This window comes from Scophthalmus maximus, chromosome 7 (genome assembly GCF_022379125.1).
Source record: "Scophthalmus maximus strain ysfricsl-2021 chromosome 7, ASM2237912v1, whole genome shotgun sequence".
Taxonomy (NCBI): Eukaryota; Metazoa; Chordata; class Actinopteri; order Pleuronectiformes; family Scophthalmidae; genus Scophthalmus; species Scophthalmus maximus.
The window spans coordinates 13,226,423-13,248,973 of NC_061521.1; the positions used below are offsets into that span (position 1 = coordinate 13,226,423).

At 45.6% G+C, this 22,551-nt stretch overlaps 1 protein-coding gene across 6 annotated transcripts; it reads right to left on the reverse strand.

Moving 5' to 3' along the window:
- Nucleotides 1-1,893: 1,893 nt before the first annotated feature.
- Nucleotides 1,894-20,981, reverse strand: tle3a (TLE family member 3, transcriptional corepressor a). Of its 6 annotated transcripts, none has more exons than XM_035641673.2 (22): nt 20,397-20,981; nt 19,765-19,923; nt 19,087-19,187; nt 18,817-18,880; nt 17,411-17,455; nt 13,170-13,232; nt 12,823-12,897; nt 11,107-11,133; nt 9,021-9,225; nt 8,600-8,607; nt 6,954-7,076; nt 6,774-6,824; nt 6,519-6,671; nt 5,927-6,059; nt 5,643-5,818; nt 5,431-5,504; nt 5,099-5,348; nt 4,397-4,644; nt 4,125-4,272; nt 3,852-4,002; nt 3,574-3,650; nt 1,894-3,278 (listed from the first exon to the last, which is right to left on the reverse strand). In XM_035641673.2, exons 2-22 carry the CDS (start codon nt 19,786-19,788, stop codon nt 3,171-3,173), a joined length of 2,304 nt encoding a protein of 767 aa, XP_035497566.1. In that variant the 5' UTR covers nt 19,789-19,923; nt 20,397-20,981; the 3' UTR covers nt 1,894-3,170. The 6 variants fall into 6 exon arrangements, with proteins under 6 accessions (XP_035497566.1, XP_035497565.1, XP_035497563.1 ...); XM_035641672.2 differs by having other exon boundaries at nt 11,107-11,136; XM_035641670.2 differs by having other exon boundaries at nt 12,793-12,897.
- Between the last annotated feature and the right edge of the window lie 1,570 nt (nt 20,982-22,551).

Consider the following 22,551-nt stretch of genomic DNA (forward strand, 5'->3'; position numbering starts at 1 on the left):
CAGCTAAAAGAAGCAGCCAGATTTCTGGTGGACTGTGATCAATGGCTGGCAGCTAAAACTGAAAACAACAGCAACAAAAAACAAAAAAACATTCACACAGTAGTTTGCATGTGAAAGCCCACATATTGGCAATACAGACCCATTTTTCATTTTCTGAAGGTTCTGGGCTCTGACAATTAGAGCAGAAGTAGAGAATTGGACTATGCTCTTATGTTTAGAGCTGCTGTCAAACACTTAGGCCACTCTAGTTTTGTAGCCCTCACTGTAGTCCTCCTCTAAATAGAACAGGGCAGCATGGGCTTATGCATGAGAACCTGTTGAAAGCCCTCTATTGAGAGGTAGATCAGTGGAAGGCGAGACAATGACCCCTCAGTGTCCAGCAATAGGCACTCGGAGGTACAACCTTTCATCTGCAGATATTCCACTGTTTGATTAAGTGAGGAAGAAAATTCTACTTGAGCGAGGAGCTTAAGCTACAAATGCACACAGGAAGTACACACTTCAGCAATGTGGGAAAAGAAAAGACTATAGCCTTTAACAAATGAGCCTGTGAGAGCGGAGCATGGCGGCTGGCTCCATGCTGAAAGCATCCGGCCCTGCTTTTATAATCTAACAACAACATCTCTGAAGAGGCAGCCATATGAAGGGCTCACAGCTTCACACAGAAAACTAGAAGAGCCTTACTCCTGAGTGGAAGGACTGGGCCATTCACCTCATCCTACCCAAAAGTACTTAACTACCAAAAGACCTTTCAAGAGAACCCAAGAGCAGTGTTTGCGTCATATTTCTGAAGTGCCATGCATAAAATATCTTCCTGATTGTATCACTCTGTTTGCTTTCAGTGCCAACACTGCATTTAATACGGTGATAGATGTTAGGGACCACTGTCCATTGCACTGTATCGTGAATTTGAAAGCTGTACAGACTTGATGCCACAGATATTAATGAAAGCTCCATGATTTTCTTAAGTCAAAGCCCTGACAGAGGTCCCTAGCAACCTCACTAAAACAGAACCCGCTGCCTCTCATTCTCCTGAGAGAGCTGTCAACTCCTATCTGGAAGCATTTACAGTAATTTACTGATGGACTTCCATTTTAAGTCTGGATGTGCTGCAGATGCAGACTAGAGCCAGGGAGAGGCCTCACTTGCAGCGCACAGGGACACGAAGACTATAAGGACACAATTTCTAGTTTCAGACAGTAAAATTAGAAAAACCAAGAAACATACATGCCGTGTATTTACTGGTGCATTCAACAATTGTTGCTGCTTCAGCTGGGTTACTCCCCCTGTCCCATTGCAGGTTGCAGCTAAACAACAAATATCAATCTACTTCAACAAAGCTAAAACCACCTGACTTAAATGATAAGTTGACTTTTGGGAAATATGCGATTTGCGTTCTTGTCAAGAGTTAGATTAGAAGCTCAATACTACGGTCATATCCGTATAGTAAATATTAAGATAAAGATGACAGTTATCTAGCATAGCTTTCCAAAGATAGCAAAACCTACAACAACCCTAAAACATTATTGTTGTCCGTTTAACAAAAACCAAAGTGTAAAAACATGCATTGTGGTTTTACAGCATGTTAGACTATTTGTTGGTCAGGTAAAATGATTTCAGTAATAATAATTTACAAAAGATTTGACAAACAAAATAATGTTTTGTTTAGTGAGTGTCAGTTTGGTAGATTTTGCATTTGAACAGAACCATCTGTTTCCAATTTTTATGCCACGCTAAGATAAACAATAGTAAAAAGATATGGCAATATTTGTCTTTTGCTACAGACAGGAGATTGATCTTCTTGTCCAACTCTTGACAAAAATACAAAAGCATATTTCCCTAAATGTCAAACACTTACTTTAAAACAAGCAGCACTATAGAAATTCAGTCAAGTTGATTTTATATAAAAACAGTTTATTGATTCATCAACAACTGTCAACTGTACAATCCTTAGGGATGATGAGACGTGTGCTACACAGTCTAACGTGTGTTTATGCAGAGAGCAATCCTGTCTATGAGAAAACTCGTGGAATATTATGAAATACCGAAGAAAGCAAACGGCGCACACCCAAAGTTTCAAATGTGGTAATGGCTTTGTCTGCCACCTGTATGAGTAACCATGTACGTCTTGCACATCAGTCACACAGAGTCAAATGAGAAAGGCAATAATTAACTCTTATAGACTGATGCCTCAACTTTGCTGAGTGGAAAATGAAGATTCATACAATAGTTGAGTCACCAGACTGAACTCAAGTCACAGCTGCTTCTCCATGAAACTCATCAGTCCTTCAGTTGATAATTATCCATTTTAATGTTACAGAGCTTAGCCAGTGCTCAGGGACAGGTCTTCATTCAGAGCTGAAGCTCTGCTCTTCAGAGCCAAAGGGTAGATGTAACTGGAAACCCAGATTTTCCTCTTTCTTTCAGTCCGAAAAAAAGGAAATTTCCAGAATTCTCCACTGCTAAAATCCATTGGACAAACGTCTGTGTTCTGTGTTACAGCAAATAGCGGGAAAAAGGAAAAAAAGAGCCGTTGTCAGGGAGAAAAAAATCCAAATTAGATTTCCGAAAAAGGTCATTCTGGACAACAAATGTGGGGGAAAAAAGCGGAGGAGGGAAAAAACTGAAATAGAATATCCTCTTACAAAGTCCTAATCTAATTTCCATCCCCAGAGGGAACAGAAAATCACGGAGAGAACAAGAAAGAACCATCACAAGCGTAACTGGACACCAAAATATAAATCTATAAAAGGCCTTTTATTACTCCATTATGTACACTTTTCACAGGACCTCCAAGGAGAAGCTCCAAATGAAGCGCCGCTTCTAGTTGTGTCATGGAACTTTATCTCCACATTAAAAAGGACGAATAAAAAAAGAAATATCCGACAAACAGAAAAAACAGCAAGACATTATTTTCTTCTTAGTGCCTTGGGGAGCTGCACTCGCTGTACAAGTGTTAATCTGTATGAGTGAGGAAGGGCAGAGCCGAAGGACACGGCATCCGGGGCCACAACAGCACCAACGTCTGTTTCAGTCTGGCACTGCCAAACCTCCTGCCCATCTTCCCCGGGCCTGCAGGCAACATCCATGCTGTCTTTGTGAGGGAAGGTAGATGGAGTAGAGTCTGTTGTTCCTGACAATGAACATGCTCCGATCCAACGCAGTCTGCTCTAGTAGATAACTTCATATACAGTGGCCTTCTTGTCACCAGAGCCTGTCACAATGTACTTGTCGTCTGTCGAGATGTCACAGCTCAGGACAGATGAGGATTCCTTGGACTGTTGAGAGAAAAGAAGAAAAAACGTTTTAGTCGTTTGTAGAGAGTTAACATGCTCAACTGCATTTGAAGTTAAATGGAGATGATTATCTGACTACAGGGCAAGATTAGATTGCAGTGACATCAAGTTCTGGCATGATGCCCCTCAAGAAGACTTCTTTGTCAGGTCAATAACTCCGGTTCAGTTTTCACTGATAGGAGAGTCCTGTCAGGCAGCGGTCGCTGTGCCCTTCCTCTCAGAGACAACTGTGCACACTTTTGGACTGGCTGCAGACAGAGCGTATTGATCTGCATACCTGGAATATGCTGGCGCCATAAGGAGTCCTCCATGCATTCAACAGATTGTCCTTCCCAGTGCTTACAAACCATTTACCTGCAAAGAAAACAACAGTGCAATCAGGACTCCTTGAACTAAGACGTGGTAGGATAAATAGCTATGGATGAAGAGTTGCTGTAAACTTGAGAGCACAATAGACATCCAATTTAGTGCTACATAAAAGGTCATTAAAGGTCAGGCTAGGTCCCTCTGCAGTGAAGTATAGTCAGTCTTCATTGTATGTGCATGTGTTCATACCACAGTAGGCGAACTTAAGAGAGAGGACACAGCTCTCGTGCAGGTGGAGCTGATATTTGTCAGGCTTTGAGTGGTGGAGCACCTCCACGTTGCTGCTCTCCATGCCCACAGCAAGCCACTCTCCTGTCGGACAGTAGCCCAAGGAAAAGATCTGGAAAGAGCAGAACAGTAATTACGGACAGTTCTGCGACTAAAAGGAAACCAACCACCCCTCACAGTTGGTCTGTGTGTTATCCATCTCCTCCATGTCGCTGATTTTCTTCTTTGCCATACCTGTGATGTGAAATCATGCTGTTGCAGCTGTCGACCCTCTCTCAGATCCCAAGAGCGAACAGTGTTGTCAAGACCGCCAGTCCACAGCTTAGTACCATCATGGGATATGTCAATACAGCTGGCGCCATCCGTATGACCCTGGAATTGCCTGCAATCAAAGTCACATGGAATACAAACATTTATTGACAACCCCTTTTAAAATTACGCTCACATAGTAACAAACCTGTTGAGGGTCAAAGCCCACACAGAGTGAACAAGTATTTTCTACCGACCTAACAAGAGTCTGGTTGTGCAGGTCCCAAACGGCAATGTTTCCATCACTGCAGCAGGAGAAGCAGACTTTGGCGTCGGGGCTGATGGCCAAGGCGTAGCATGCCGGGGCTGAGGAGGTGAGCTCAGCCTTGATGCGGGGTGTTTGAGAGGCCAGATCCCAGATGGTCAATGTGCTGGCCTCGCCTCCAACAATCAATGTGCGGCCATCAGGCAGTAGCTTACAAGAGCGGATGTAGTTATCCCTGTTCTGTTGCACAGAGGACAAAAACAAATCAATACATGTTCAGGGCAGTGGAGCTACAGATAGATTTGGGAAGAAGTCGGTGGGAAAGAGGATAAAAATCCTTCTGTCATGATGAGAGTATTCTCAAACCTGGTCTAAACTGAGTGGACAAGCTTTTAGTTTGATGTATTTTAAAATTTATTTGGTTAGTTAAACATTTCAAGTGTCATTTTGGGGGGAAATGTGTGATGTTTTTTTTTAACTTTTTCCTTGGTTGGCGCCAAAACTCTCTTCTATATAACACAAATACTGAATAACAGCATCAGCTATATTTGAGTACCAGTACACTTGCTGTCAAACTGTCAGGCAAATGCTAATTGTTAATGGAATGACCTTATGAAAAAACAGTTCAAACCCTTTGAAACAGATGAGCAAAATGAAATTTTGTAAAGAAGTTAAGAATCTGCAGGCTCCTCACCAGACAGTCCAGTTGGGACACGGGACTTTTGCTGCCGGGTTGGCTTATGTCCCAGATTTTGACACAGCCTTTGCCACCAGTGTAGACATGGCGTGTGGGGTTGCTAATGGTAACAGCGCACACCACCTCACCATGGCTCAGTGTGTTGATCTGACGGGCGTGGCGGGGAATACCAGGGCCAATCAGTGCATCAGGTGGGAAGGGCACAGGCTGCATCTGACCATCTGCACTGACGTGGAAGGAGTAAGCCCTGTAGGAGAAGATGGAGCCACGTTCACATCTATACTGGGTTTAAAAATGTATGAGTGTAACATCTTTGGTGAGACACTTACGGTTTTCCGCCAGAAATGGATGTGAGGCTGGCTGGAAGGCCTGGAGCTCTCATGTGGCTGTGAGGATCGAACCCCTGAAAAACAACAAGGAAGATTTGAATGAGCAATCTATTAATGACCAGTCATTACAGCACCACATGGTGCTCTAACTATGTGCAATGTTCCTAGGTGATCCCAAACACAGCAAATTAAAGGGCAGGAAAGGGTGTTACCATAGGAGAGCGTCCATAGGCTGCAGCTGCTGCTGCACTCATCTGAGGGGAGATGTGCAGACCAGCATACACACCAGGACTAGTCAGGCCTCCATTCATTTCGTGATGGCCAATCATGGCAAAGGGTGTAGGGTAAGAGCCTGCTATGGACAGAGGCGTACGCAAAGCTGGGGCTGCTACAGACAAAGACAGAAGGATATTGGTATGTTAACATAACGGCATTTTTGAAAAAGGATGGAAAAAGATTATCCAAGTTGCTATAGAGGAAAGAGACAAGTGCCAACCGAGAGCCTCCATGCCTGGTGGTTTGCCCAGGATTGGTCTGAGGCCAGGAGTGGAGCTGGTGCCCGGGGTGGGGGCATCGTTGCGGGGGGTGGGGGTGTTGGACTTGAGGCCAGGCGTTGAGGATTTGTCATTCTGCCAGGGGAACGAGAGAGCAAGAACATTCGTAATCCCAGAACCCAGGCACTGTGCAGACAATTTGAGAGCAAACTGAACTTAATCCAATCTAATTCTGACAACACTCATAGTCCTGCAGAGCCATAAACTGCTATTTATTCTAAAACCTATTATGGCCACAATGGAGATGGGGCCGTTTTTATCCCCTTACTGCTTTGGCTTTAATCTTTCAGTGAGGCAGAGGGGGAAAAATCCTGGAATAGTTAAATACATTGAGCTATTAACAGAGAAGACCTGACTGATCCTGATGCGGGACAATATTATCCCTGACGTTTAGTCATGCACTTAAAGCACCGACAGTCGTTCCTAATCCACTGCAGAAAACGTCCCAGATTTATTTGCACATATCCCTTTGCTCTCTCTGCAATTTAAACCCCTTTCTGTCCTAGTTTGTTGTTAACTCTCTTGGTGTCTTACATGACTAAGCTCCTTGGCCTTGGACGACGGGGTGCTTCCAGAAGACGCCACTGATGCAGGGCTGTTGGGTGTGTCCTTCTTTGGCGGGCGGGGCTTATCAATGCCATTTTCAGGTGGGGAGTGGGCTGGGCTTGCCCGCGGAGTGGCAGGGTCCTGGAGAAATGCAGCAATAGAGTTTCACCCCGTATGTAACAGTTTCATCTCGCACAACACCACATGTCAATATATCATTTACAATGTCCTTGCATTGCTTACCTCATTAGAGACATCTACCACCAGGTCATCACTTTTCTCCCCTTCACTGTCCTGTAAAGTTAATTGGCAAATTAGTCACCTCAATAAAACTTTTTTGATGAAACCTTTGAAATATGTCTGACTACAGGAGGGCTAAAGGAATATGTAAGCCCATTTCTCAAAATGTCGATGAAGTCTTACATATCTGCTCATGCTGTCCTTCTCTTCCACTTTGCGTTTCTTGGAGTCCAAACTGTAGTCAGAGGAGCTGCGGTGCTTCTCGCTGGCTGTGCGTAAGCTTTCTGATGGGGATACAGAGTTATTCTGCGAAGGGAAAACCAAACGCTTTATTACCATTTTGTCTTCCATCATAAAAAGAGAGTAGTGAGTCATTCATCCTTTACAAATTCACAGAGAACACACTATGCCAATCCAAATACTAAAAATGCCTCATCCACAACACTATGGATGCCGCAGACTCTTAAAATGCAGCTGCAGGCCCGCTCCAAACAGTACCCTGACACCAGCCAAGCCCAATCTCACACACAAGCCAGTCCCTGGCCACAAAACAGAATGGGCCGTTATCTGAAGTGAAAGGAGGGGAGCTTGTTTTCCGAGCTGGGCTCCCTCCTCCTCATAACCGGACAACAAACAGCCTCACAGGGACATGAGCAGTGTGTTGTGGCTGAACAGAGGGCCTTTTCTCCGGAGTCAGTCAGGCTAAGCGTGAGAGAGAGAGAAAGAGAGGGGAGGAGAGACAGAGAAGGGGGAACTCTATGTTGTGGGCATTGGGCATCGATTGCTGCAGCGCGCTTAGGAACCATGTCAGCTCAGTCCTTGAGCTCTGAAAAAGAAAGAGAATCTATATCCTGCCAGTGGGCACAGCAGCGTGGGACTGACTGCTGCTTCTTCTTCTTCTTCTTCTTCTTCATGGAGCCTGCCTGCCCACACAAGCTGGGACAGCTCACTCCAGACGCCAGCAGAATGGGAGGAACTAGGCAGGTGTCCAGCAGCTTTCACAGGAGTTTGCCATTTGCCTGTAACCTGCCAAGTTCTCCTGATTCTCCCTGTCCCTTCCTCTGAGGACCAAAGCAACGACATGGACCAAGTCAGCAGCAGCCCAGAGGAGTGAACAATGGCCGATGGACTAGCAGTCTGGGCAAAAGGCCACTGTCTCCATAATGGCTGACTTTTAAAGAGATGCTTAGCGTGACTCATTAACCAAAGTCACCACTCTGCTATCAGATGACCTGGGACAAGAGCACAGAAACAAAACAGGCCTGCTAATCGCCCCAGGAGTTCCATTTCTTCAGACATGACTGCACCCATTCAGCTCGCCTGGCCTACAGAAACACAATCTCACCGGCCCATCACAAGCCATCAGAGATCGCAGCCATTCAAATAAAATGCTTTAGCAGTTCCAGCCAGACAGGGTGGAGAGGAAGAAAACAAAATAATCCTCCATTTTTGTTCATAAATATTCATCACATGCCAAGGAGGAGAAAGAGAGGGTTGGTAAACAATGGAGACAGTAGAAGGGATAAAATAAATCCTTTAAGAAGGGGAAGTCCAAGTCTTTCTTCTAATGTGATGAAATTACGAGTCTTCTAATCTCTCCAGCATGATACCAGTCATTTACTTTCTGGATTAAACAGACAGGACTTAAATTTCAAACTTCATTTCTAATTAATAATTTTAATGAAAGCAGATTACGACATGGCACGAAATTCACAGGAGCACACTGTCAACAAGATTCTTTTTACTTGACATTTGCCATGGAGACGAGTTTGTATATACAGTGAATTATAAAAACAAACAAAAAAATTATTGTGGGTTTGGAAACTTACCGCGTTCTCTGTATCGCAGACATAACAATGGTGGCCGAGGTGATGATGAAATCAAGTGGAGCAAAGAGAAACACAAGTCAGTTAGCATATCATAACAGATACTTCTGGTTGAACGTGAGAATCATATGCAGGGCACATGGCCCCTCTTATCACCCTGTGTTAGAGCTGTTGAATAGCTTATACAGTCATGGGCTGGGAATGTACCAGCTCATTACCCAGACAGAATGTGAACAGACAGGATGTGCTGCTCACCTAAGAGCCCTAGGATTCCGCTCTATAGAGTGAGAAGCGCGGCGCACTAAATTGTTTTCCATCTATTTGATAATGTTAAATTGAATACACTTGTCAATTCCTCTGACAAACGCGTTAATCGGCTAATGCGTAATTGGACATTCAAATGCCATATGAGTTCAACTATCACCTCTGTGCTCGAGATCATGATGGTTTTTCTCATCCTTCACTGGGAGGTGGGCTTGACTGCCCAGGGCACCGAGTGCCAGTAGGCCGGATCCAGCGCCCGTCACAGGGGGGATGCCGGGCGGCTGCAGGCCTGAAGGGTGAGGTGGCAGCTGGACCGGAGGCCCGTGAGCAGCATGCGAGAGGTGCTGCGCCTGAAGCTGCTGCTGCTGTAAGTAGACAGGGAAATAGACATACAGAGACACGAGTGGGTCAGAGGGAAAAGGCAAGGCGAAACCGCACACTAAACATGAGGCTGATCAGTTAAACCCCATATGATATTAGCACATTCACACGTCTATTACGGTCGGGATCTTACAGCAATCCCCCTCATTGCTATTTCCATACCAGGCCAGGGTGGCGTAAGCCCCAGATCTGTGCTGAGGAGAGTAGTTATGACTCACAATCAACTGCTCAACATGTCTAACGCATGAGGCACGGGGCAGGAGACACTCAAGTCACACAGTGCATGAGGAGTCAAAAAAAAATATGATGGAAATGTTTGATTCAGTCTACATTTATAACAAAGAGCAAAGTCTGATTCAACCAACGCTCCACACAGAGGAAATATTTCAATCGTGCATTTCCTACTGCAGCACCACAGCACTCCTCACTCCTATGCCATCAGTGAGTTGTGCAATCCTCTTAAGGAACATGAAGCTGTGTAGGAATCTGTCAGCCTGTGGGCAAAACAGCTACCGGTTTTTTTTAACACTTCAAAAAACACAACCGACACTTATTTAGTCACTCCTCTCATATTCACATTCCTGGATTAACAGAACATGAATCATTTGCACACCCAAACTTTAAAGAGACTGAGGGAACACTAAGTGCTAGAAGCTGGCACTCTTTCGCTCTCACTCGGAGCGTTGGAGTGTGTGCGTGTGTTTGTGTGTGCGCGTCTAGAAGGCTGCTCCGGGAGCCAGGTCCTGGGGTCCCATGCTGGCACTCACTCAACCCTCCAATATTCACCATCAATATTTGAAAGGCATGGGGAAATGGATGGGAGTTAAAAGGCACTCAGCAGGGAAGTAAGCAGTTTAAAGCAAGGTTAAATAATACTTAGCTGAGACACCAATAAAAACATCCGCAATTTATTACTCGTCTACAAGCCAGCTGAATAATTCAGCTGCTGTTACAGCATGCACCTCCTGTCTTTTACAAGACATACTTCCATCAGTGACCATTTATTGCCATTTCAGGAATATTAGGCAATTTTTAATTTACAAGACAGTGGTGCAACAACGGGTTGGCTGCGCCCAACATATAGTTAAAATTACACTCTGTGGGAAGGTCTTTTAAATTCACTTTTTAATACAGATTTTCAACCAGGGGCCAGCACATACTATTGTAATATGTCAAATATGTATTAAGTCATATCTGGAGGCCGTTTTTAATTGCTTCTTGCTTTCTGCATCCCCTGCCCTGTGGGGGAAGAGAGGACTAGATTGGAAAACAGTAAGTTTTTTTTAAAACTTGTAACCTTGTCCTTTGCTCCATAGGACAGATGTCAATCCAATTACAAAATATACCCAGGGCAGAGAGGGTAAGAGAGAGAGAGAGAAAGAGAGAATGGCGAGCAAGCGAGAAAGTGAGTGTGTTATAATATTGTGTCCATGAGGGAAATTAAGGAGCCAGTTCATTGGCAGGGGAGAGCCATCCTTGCTCATTGTGTTTAATGAGCCACTGATGGGTAATATGCATGGTTGATCAGCAAGAGCCCTCATTAGAGGGCCATAAATGAAGACAATAATAAATAAAGAAAGGAGTCTGGCCTATTTCCTCTAATTTAATATTTCAAGATAAAGACCTACTCTTTGACCCTTTTCTCTCACACTGGGTGTAGCTACAGGAGAAAAAAACCCACACACAAAGGCAGAAATGAGCAAATGTATTACAGTAATCTCTAAACTAACTATTGTGAAATACATATACATAGCACTTGGGCAGGAGAAATGCCATGCAACATGCACAAGCACTTCAAGCCCAGATGTGTGCACAAAATCCATTAACAACAGAATGACACATAGATATTTGTGGATAACACTGACCATGAGAGCAGGGTAGGCAGCTTGCTGCTGCTGAAAAGGAGGACAGAAAATTGTCAGAGCTATAGCTGCTTTAGATGCCATCTCTCTCTCTCTTTCTCCCGCCACCTTTTTCTTAACTCATTGCTTCACACCAAACAAAGCCACAGTGTGGGTTTATCCAGGTGGCCACTTGCTGGGAGAACAGTGGGCTTATCTGAATATATTTTATGTGCTTTCTAGTCAAAAAGGAAGCAATACCAGTCAGGTTCACCTCGACGCAAGCAGCTGCCCTAGTTGGATCCTATTAATGGCCCTCAGCCCCATCAATAAGACATGCAGCTGGCTTCTGGATGCTGCCTGTCTGCCTGGCATGCTCTTTCACCCTACCTTGCTTTACAATATGCATGAGGATTTTTGGCATGCCTACAGAGCTCCTCAATGAATAACGAATGGAAGGGTATTCGTAAAACATACAGTAGCTACATTTTCAACTCCTCTGACATGAGTAACCAGCGTGACTCGGGAGGAGGCTGGACTGTCAGGCCAGGTGCCAAATAAGACCACATACACTGAAATCAGGAATTGACTGCTCAGCCTTCTTGGCTGTCCAATATTTATATAAAATGTAGACATGTAATGCTGCTAATTTTGATTTATAGATGAAGACCAATAGAACAAGGTCACAGCTACAAATTCAAGAGTGCAGCAATATTCCTGTGTTATATTGTTACAAATGTGAAAACACTCACACGCAGGAAGGTGCCACAAATCAAATTTGCTTTTCTTAGGGAACAACTGCTCCTCGCAGCTGCTCTGCTTTGGTGAAAGTGTAATAAAGCATCTGTTTCAGTCCAACAGATAGAAAAAAAACAGCTCACCACCACCTATTGAATTCCAATATGTGCCTGGAGTCATCAAGTCAGCCTTCTGGGCAGGTCTCATATGCATGCTAAAGACTCTGCAAAATTCAACTGTAGTAATAAGATCACTGATGGCTTGAGCTTTGTATTGAGAGTGAAACCAATCACGTCTCTGTTAGAAGGCCAGGGCGATTGCTGCTGATCAATGAGGAGCAGGTGGTATTCTGAAGCAGTGATGAACTGCCATACATTAGCGCTCAGTGCTGTGGTGTGCAGAGAGAGCTGCGAAACAGCAGCGCTGTGACTGCTGACTGCTGTCTGTACCGTCTCAGCGAACTCGCAGTGCTGGCTGTGTTCTGCTCACGCTCAGCCCTCTAATTCCCACAGCTATCCAGGTCAGCAGTGAGGGATGAGGCTCCTCGTTAAAACCTTAGCCAATTAAAGCGATACGTGCTGCGAAAGGGATCTCAAGAGCTCTGGGGCTCGCATTTATAAACACACAACAAGGCAGTGAAGATGCCACCGAGACCAAAGCTGGAACAACACACCGGCTCTAGAGAGCTAAACTTGTTGTGTACATAGTGAAAATTTAATGGTTAAAAATATGGCACAATTCCAAAAAATAACAACAAAAAACAGAACACATTTGATTCAAGAAAGGGCAAATCTGCACAATGACTTTAGCAGGTGGTGTTTAAATTAAAACAACAGTTCACACGACTTCCATTAAGAAGTGATGGATGTAATGTAAACGATAGAAAAATACTTTTTACAGCTAGTGATCATCTTATGTGCAGGTTTGCCCCTAGCAAAGGTCTAATAAAGGAAAAAAAGGGGGTATACACACGGTGAGAGGCAGATTGGGAAGTCCACGTACCCCGATGATCGCATTCAGCTCAGTCATAGTCACCTGCTTAGCCCGCTCCACTGCCTGAGCAACTTGCTGTTGGTGCTGTGGGACGACATTTACAAAAGATGATTTGGACAGGCTGACATCAATCACACACCCACTTATCCCACCTCACTTATCTGTGACTTCCCCACTTAATTTCAATAGCGCTGCTGCAATTTTAAAAAGCAGCGGCAAATGCCACACGCATTACTGCGAATTGCTTAACCTGACAATTATTTGAAGTGGTAACTTTCAAATAGCGGCAACAACGAGTAACTGCATTTCAGCCTCGATAACTGTGACATTGTTTAGGACCCACGATCAAAACTCACCTCTTGAGACAGGAAAGGCATGATTTGAGCTAAAATTGCGTTGAGCCGTTTGGCAATCTCCGTCTGCAAAACAAAAAAGAGGATCAAAATGAGACGGCAAAGTATGACACAGACAGTGACTTCATATAACCCCGCCTCTAATGTTTACACCGATTAAGTCAATTGCTGCGGCAATCAGAACTGCTTGACTCAACATCCTCTAAACAGCGTGATATTGACATTTGAAATATTTAAAACATTAGGAGAGCCCAGGGGGATGGAGCACAGCTGTGCTGAGAGAGCACTCCATGCTAAACGGATATGAGCAGGCAAAGTGCTGCTGTGTTGAGAGGATCCTCTCCCACTCTGTCCTCCTTCCCCTCAATCTGCAACTGGGATGTCTTGTTGTTAACCTCTGAGTTTAACCACACAACCACACCCCAGGAAGAGAGGCCCACTAATCAGACAGCACTGTTTACTTACATGTGACAGTGAAGGCAATTTACATTATGGGTTGGAACTGCAGATTGAGCAAAGATTAAAAACCATAATGACCTCGAGGGTAACACACCTCAGATCTATGATCAATACCATTAGAAGTCAACTACCCGCCTGTAAATGTTAAGAGTGCAGTGGTGGAGCTCAGCCATTCTAAGATTGAAGGCCAGGGCCATTTCTCAGTGCAATCAGCTGCCCAGCCCTCCACCCTCCCAACCTCCCCATCCATCTACACAACCCAGCTTCCATTTTTTCTGCTTGTCTACCAACTGCCATGGCAACGGCTGCAGCCCTATCTCGTTGGGATCATTATGCAAATGGAACCTCTGCTTGACCGTAACAGGATTTAAAATCATATTACGTGCTTGGAGGCAGGTCATTAAATTGAATTTTCGGCCTGTCGATCACATGAAAGTAGCAAATGAATGGTGAATAAAAAGAGCAATGGGAGGAGGTGTGCAGAAGGGGGTGTGATCCCCCCCCTCCCCTGTAAAAACACTGCACAGCCAGCTTGCTCCGCTTCCTCCTCCTTCCAGGGTTGGGAGACGAGACTCTCAGGTTCAAGCTCAGCACTGAGAGAAGAAAAATAACAGTGCCAAAGCTACATCATCTATGGAATTTATGAGTTGCAGTTCAACCCAGGGCCACTGCGGAACACAAACACATCACAGGGATTTTCTCCGATTTTTCATTCGGAGCAGCACACACAATGTAATTTGCAGACTGCCAGCTTATTTATTACACATGGCAGAAATGCCAGGCAGTTTTGGCAGCCAGACGTATTACCTCTGAGCAGAGCCAGAGAGATTGGAGAGTAATGTCCAACAGAACGAGACCTGCTGACCCAAGCTGCAACGTGGATAGCCACTTAGCCAAGCGAGCCAGCAGGACAAACAACAAGCTAAATTTGAAATATCAGATGAAACAAAGTAAAGCCTGGGATCAGAGGTAATAATGTGAAACAAATATGTGGTAGCATGTGTTATGGAAAGTACAACAGTGCAAGAGATAGCACTGATTATAAATTGATTACTGTCTGCAGATAAGAGAGACGATGAACTCTAGCCTCCTCTGACACAATAAATGTGACCTACAACCAATGAAGCATTGAGAGGGTTAGATAAAGGTTTTATGGGCATTAGTATTAATGCAATGTAGTAAGTGCTCTAGCAAGAGCTCAAGAACGCCCTCAGAAATAGTTGAAAAGCTACAGAGCCCGTATAATCCATGTTTGTTGAGATAAGCCATGTCAATAGCAGTAGAACATTTGACAGGATTTGTGAAAAGGCCTTGGGCGAACAGTCCATTCCTCAGTAGCTTAGTGTCATGGTGACAGCTGGCTGGGAGAGGTCAGGAGGTGGCTGATACACTGTGCCCTAAACAACTGGCAGCTTCTACAGTCTCACAACTCAACATGTAAATACATGGAAAAGGCATCAACTCAGCTCACCACTGCTGTCAAAATAGATATAGTGCAGTGCCGGGAGGAATTTTTTTTTGTTCCACTGGCAGATAAAAATGGGGCTGTTGCCACTTTAAGTAGATGACAGCTCGGCCCTTGAGAGGCCAGCTTTGCGCTGCTGCTACACAATTACAGGTACTCGGACCTGTGTAGCACCACTTTAAGAGCACTCTCAGGCTGGCTTGTCAGTGTTGTGCAGAAAGGCATTCGCCTGTTGCTATCAGCAGTGGCAAAATGGAGTTGAGACACTAATGAGTATTAAATACAGAGGGAAAACAACTGGTGGGTCTGGTCACATGATCCATATACAAACAATACTTGACTGGTCATATTTAGAGGGCCTCCAATTTGTCCAAGATGATGGCATCGCCCATTTCCTGATTCTATAGCAGGATGAAAATTAGGACTAGTACTTCACTAGCGGCTTGTCTAAGCTCGAAAATGACGCGTGTTTCCACTAAACTGATATGTTGAAAAGGCCCGAGATTTGTTCTTGATGTGAAGCAATTCCAGAATAAATTCCTACTTGGCATTTGAAGTTATCAGTATTGATCTCAGGCGAGCCAAAAGCCTGTCTAAATGGATGCATGAGTCATTACTATGATTAACCTCATGGGCTTCAGCAAGCAATTTTCTTGGCCAAAAGATGACTTCAATGCGAAAACAATAAACGAACAAAAACAGCATTAAAACCATAAGCTTCTTCACTATGCCACATCTTAAAATATAATACCTTTGTGTTTATATAAGCAGGCCTGAAACCCAACAGTTCAGAACCTGTAATTATTAAAACACCAGTGCAGTCCCACGTGACAGACTGCGTTTCTCTATTCACTTTTCACTGCATGCCTCTTTTGTTCGAGCACTGCTGGCAGTCCGCTGTCTGACCCTATTTGCTTTGACCCCGGGTACAGCAGATAGCTTGCTACTTACCAAATGCTTCCCACAGCCATGGCTCTCATGTCTGTGTTTGGACTACAGGTAACGGCCAAATCTGACTGAGCCGCAACAACACCCAAGCCCATAAACCCTGTGCAGTTCTTGGAAACAAGCACCAGATGATGGCAATTACTGTCTGACATCACACAGCAGAAATTAGCCGTTTGCATCCACATACTGTCACGCCTGATAGACAGGGATCCGATAACACTGCCACATCAGTCCACCCGAGCTGTGTTGCTGTGTGCATTCTGAAATCTGAATTATGTCCCTGCACAGTAATGAAAAAGGCACAGTTAGAGGAATGGATTTTCTCACTAAGGAATAAATAACCTGGCAGGAAAATAATATGCCTATGTGCATCCTATAATCTATCCTCGCCCTGTATGTTAAACACTCCCCATCTTCTCCTCCTCCCCCTGGTCGAGCCTTAAGCTGGGGGAGCAGCACGGACGGGCCCATACTGTTTGCTCACAAACACTACGTTCAGCAGGTTAGGGCCCCACTGATGAATTATTCAAGCGCTTCCATCAGCTCTGTTGAGGTTCCTGATAAAAGTCAGGCGCTAAAATGGATCAGTCGATTAACCTGTTTACACAGAGCTGGGCTGTTGCCCTTCCCCCAGCTCTCTTCTCCAACTTGTCTCCGGCTCCCATCCCCCTCCTCTCCCCTCTGGTTGGCGATAAGTGCCTGACAGAAGCTATCAGAGCAGCCAGAGCCCTGACAGACATGTGGCAGTGTGACACAGGGCCCAGACACTGATGGATCACCCACCCCACACCAATCTACCATGCCCCCACTGCTGTAGTTTACCAATCCAGGCTGTCATTGGAGAAGGGGACAGTCTCGCTGGTTTAAGAGCAGCGTGCATGGGAATCTCAGGATTACTCATTCATGCAATCTTTATCTCTGCAAGCATCGGTGTGATTGATCTGTGGAGCAATCCTCCCGGATAGGATCTTTTGATGAAGATAAGGGCACAATAAGGGACAGAGGGACTTTTGCCCCCCTCTTGTAATTACAGTTCATTTTAAAAAGGTGACCTATCAGCAGTCCTCTCCTTTTAATCACTAAGTCAAAGGCCGAGCCCAAAGTCTACCTTTAATCTTATCAAAAGGCTAAGACAAATCCTGTCTTTACTTGCAAATTTTTGAAAGGAAAAAGGAAAAAGGTCTGAGCAAATACACAAGTGGTAAAACTGCCTTGTTTGTTTGCAGCACATCCACTTGTTTACAACCTTACATTACCAATACTCGGATTAGTTCAGTTCACGGCCTGTAAGCAGCTCCCCCTGGGTCTGACATCCCCTGACACCGGGGAAAACCACTGAGCTGAAAAATATGAGGAACATGATGGTACGTACCTGTTTGTGCATCTCTATGTTCAGCCCATAGGACATCTCATAATACTGAAACGAAAGCAAAATATTTAATTGAGATTAACAAAGTCATAATGTCATTCACAATCAGATTGCTTTTTCTTTTCTATACATATAAAGATTCTTATAGAAGTTTTTATTTTCAAGGAATATGATTTCAAAATAGTCACACCACAATTCAATACTTTCATTGATCACTATACTGATTACATCATCGAATGGTTTTGAACATTATGATTGAAACGCAAACACAATCCAGCTCTGTGATGAAATGTGATAAATTACTATCAGACAAAACAGGGATCCTTTGAGCAGCTGACAGCGAATATCCAATAAATCTTTTTTTTGTAAATAGTGTGGGCACAGAGAAGAAAGGGTTAGATTTATTGATCACCATCTTAAGCTCTCAGATCTCCAGGATGTCTGTTTACTTAGCGTAACACGATTGTTCAACACTTGATATTTCGAGCCAGGTCAGTCTGTCTGGCTGAAATGTAATCCGTGGAGCCCACAAGTGGCAGCGAGGGCAGAAATGGCTTTCCAGTCAGCGTCTATTTGATGAGGCCAATGCATTATTCAGTCCATTAGCTTCTTCGAAAATTACTCTCAAACAAGAGAGCCATTCTGTCTGAGATCAGAGCCTCACAGCCGTGGCGTAACCTGACACCCTGTGCTGGCTGTGGGATACTTTCCTACATGTTTACCTAACCTCCTCCCTGTCAGGCTGACATGTTGTTTTCCTGTGAAAAGAATGTTTAACTTAAGCCTGCGTGTATTGGTTTAAGTCATCCCCGGTGTGTTTACCGGGGACAACAGAGAGCGCTGCCACTGAACAACCTCCTGCGTCACGTCTGAACTGAATTCCTGCATCATGGGCACGCCTATGTTTTTCTAAACAGTTGACAAATTAAAGGATGATAATTAAGTTCTCCACAGAAACCGAGATCGACTTAAGGCAAAATAAACTGCAGCATGTTACACGTCCTCCATTTTGTTTGCCGTGGTGCATTTTTCCCACACACTGCTCTGGCCCACCACCATTGGCTCAAACTTAATTTATGGCCATGCATATGTCTGAGCGTGTCTCCTAGGAGAATAATCAGATCAGCACACACAGAGGGCAACCCTGCAGTCGACCCTTGGAGATCAGGGGCGCGCTATAATGGAGCCTCAGCCCACGGCCGCCTGTCTGCCTGTCAGGAAGAGCTCCTCCGTAACAACCAGCTACATCCAACCCCCTGGGGGCTCTCACAGGCCTGTACCTGACACTCAACCCGCCCTAACCACCACACAGGTGATCACAATAGCCTGTCTCACTCCACCCCAACTAGATCTTCAACAAGCCTTGCAATTTGGAGCCATAATTGCTCCCCATTGTAACATAATCTTACCATGACATAGTGGCGTTGCATCTCCGTCTTCTCATTGGCCAGTTTGTCATACTCCACCTTAAGACTAAAATAGAAGACAAAGTGTCAATTTCAGTCTTCTCTATCACCCTGATAACACACACATACACACACACGCGCACTTTACCACCTGACAACAGTGTATGGAAGCAGAAAATGCCTTTTTTTTCACCCCCATTCCTGCAGAAGTCAACTACCAAGTATCACCCTTTAATATTCAACACGGAGCACATCTTTCTCTGTGATCATTACCTGTGATATTGGGCTTGCAGGAACTGAAATTCATCTTTAATCCTGTCACAAGACTCTGCTACGGTGAATTTGAAGCCAGGCTGGCCGGGCTGATGAGGAGGCTGAAAGAGGAATTTAAAAATATATATATAATAATAATAATTTAAAAAAATCACATCAGATCAGTCAAGTCACAGTAGAAGGATCATCATCATCATCATCATCATATCCCATGCTGCTGAAGGGAGCTGAATAGTTTTCGCATATACTTTCAGGGTCACATCTCCTCTGCAGTGAATAAGACACGGCCACACTGGTCTGCCTCACACTTAAGAAGCTAAGAAGATGACACAAACAAGGCTTTCACACTAAAAAAATGAAATCCAGTTAAAACATTTTTTTTTTTTTTAAATTAAAACCACCACCTGTCTCCACGTTCAGCAGAGTCATGTGTTAGTGCATGGCTGAGTAAATATCTCCAGGCATGCAAACCATCTGCATCCATTTACCACTAAGTGCGTGTACTGATGTAGCATAAACGCATCATAATATAAGCATATAGAAATTTGATGAGCTGCATGGGGGGGGGGGGGGGGGGGGGGGGGCAGAGTCAGATGGAACCGGCACAGTCAGGAACCGTGTCGGTGTTGTCAGATAAACATGTACGCCATGGTTAAGTGTAGGGGAGCGCTCTCTTACCGGATGTCGGCCCTGTGGATACATCTTGAAAACGATCCTTTGTTTATCTCCCCAGTGTGCAGGTTCCTGTTCCGCGGTCCGAACGTGCTCACGGCCGCGCCGGCCTCAACACGGGGGGTGGGGGTGGGGAGGGGGGAGAGGGGGGGGGGGGGGGCGATCCTGTGTTGGGAAAACGACGCGGGTTAATCTACAACACAATACAGTTCACGTGGTGAGAGGTCCGAGTCCCAGTTACTACACGACCTTCGGGGAAGAAAAAGACAGAAGCAGCGCCCAACTCGGGCGCACTTGAGTCTTCTCGATGACCTTAGTCGGTCAGTGTTCAACGATAAAGTCCTGACACAAAAACAAACCAACAATAAAATCGCTATTTACAATTTAAAAATGGCGCAAACGCGACACGGATCACATAAAAAAAAAAGACTCGCACTTCTCGCCGTAGAATTCAAATGTTTGGTCAGAGGACCCCCCCCCCCCCCCCCCCGGTCGTCCGCAGGAGGGCCGACGGCTCCCGGCTCCTGCCCGACTCCGAGGAACGCGATGGAAGCGGTTCACCGTGGAGCGAACGCGCTCCCTCCCTCGAGAGGGGGGAAAAAGAAACAACCCGGAAAAAGAAACCAACAGCTACATACCCCGTGCGTGCTAACCGTCCGTCCGACTTTTTGTTCCTGGCGAAGCAGAAGAAGAAACAAGCCCCTGCATTTAATCCGTCCTCGGGTGAGCGCGGTGGACGCGGAGCTCGACCAGCATCCTCTCTCCTTCTCTCTCTCTCTCTCTCCCTCTCTCCGGAGCACCGGCCGGACCGGGGGAGCAGTTGGGAGGGAGAAAAAACCGTTGGCGCGGTCGTGCTCGAATAAAACTACTTTATTCTCCGCCGCGGAGCTCCGGGGAGTGTGCGCCTCTCGTAGCCGGATAATCCCCCGAAGAGAACAAGGACAACGCGAATATATTCAAGACAAAAATGCCTCCAAAATCTGTCTTCCGACACGAGCGGGCTGCAGATTCTTTAACGGCGTAACGCGGTCCTGTCCACGATCTCGCGTTTCCCCCTGTTGTCCGGCTGTGCCCCGGTTGCCACACACAGGCAGCAGGGCTGAACTGCCGTGAAAGCGCCGATCTGTCCAATCGGATTTGCTCGGAGGGAATACGGTCACGTCTGCCTATCGGAGAGCGACGGGCCCCACGTGGGGCGCGAGGAGGGCCATGACATCATCCCCGCGGATCCACCAGGCATCATCCGTCCGTCCCACCGTGTTCAACAACAGCACGCACTGATGTGCCGGCGGTGATGTCCAAATGTGACGGAGGCAGCACAAATTCCACATCCGCGCTTCTTTAGCGTGTTTGATGATTTTTTTTTGTTTGGCCGCCCATATAAAGTTGATGATTTTTTGGGGGTGAGACCACCGCCAGCGGGACGGGGAGGGGTGTGTGTGTGTGTGTGGGTGTGTGTGTGTGTGCGTGCACGGTGCAACAAGCATTCTACAACGTGTATCCCCATACAAGGAAACGGGGATGGTCGTTTGTGTAACGATCTTATAAAATGTGACCTTGGTGTGAAATATCTAAAGTAACCACTAATGTTCGGGTTTCACTTCCCCCGACGCGCACACAGAACACCGTGAAGGACACGACGCCGACCAATCGATCGACGACCCCCTCCACGCTGAGAGACGCGGGCGACTCGACACATTTCTTTCTTTCTTCTTTTTTTTTTTTTTTACTTTCTCGTGATTCTTGCACAACAACACCCGCGCGCCTACCCATCAGCGACAGAGGTGCTGGTTGTTCTGCGGGGAGAGGGGAGAGGGGGGGGGGTGATTGCCTTTGTCTGATATGAACATCATCCATGTCTGAGCGCTGCCTCTCTCCCCGCCTTGTTGTGAAGGTTCGACTCTGCCCCCACGTGGGACTCCGCTGCGGCTTTAAGGCCCTCCCGTCCAATGGCGGCGCGGCGCACTTACTCCCCGGCTTCCCATTGGCCCAGCGGCGTCGGGCCTGTCATCCGCGCAGCAGCGTTGTCAATCAATACCACGCGGGGTCGAGCGCTGACAAATGCCCGTGCTCCCCGGTCCTCTGCCGGTGAATAGAGCCGGGATGGCTGCTTAATTAGCTCCGAATGGCTTTTCTCTCCAGTTCAAACAATCTGTTACCACCACGTGGTAATGAGAGCCCACATTAAACAAAGGAAGAGAAGGAAGCAGGCAAACAGTTGTAACATTACAACCTGTAGTTTTCCTTAACATGTGGGCCTGTGCACCGAGCGAGCACACTCACACGCACACACACACACACACACACATACACACACCTGTTCTTACATTCATCACGAACCTGGCATGGCTGTTATGCAGTATGGATGACTGAAGTGCTTCCACAGCAGAAAAGAGAAAAAATGAACACACACACACACGTGTACTTGTATTTTTTATGATGGACACAAAAGAAGCTAATTCAAATGCTGATGTTTGTGTGCTGCCATTGCATGGCCTGTGAAATGAAGAAAAAGCAAAATCAGACTGCATAAAAATGGCAAAATGATGAATGTAATCTAGAGCCTTTTTTAATATAAATCAGCCATTCAAAGACGCCGAAATTAGCAGGAGAGGAAAGACACACAGAGTCTCAACAATCTTATACAAAAGGGAACTTAATTATAGTCATGCCCGTTTGGGAAAATTAAATCAGTGACACAAGGCTGGTCTGAACAGGGCTCCTACAGTATAAACCGAATCATACGGACATATTTCACCAAATAAGATAATGTGTTACTTATTTAATAAAAGA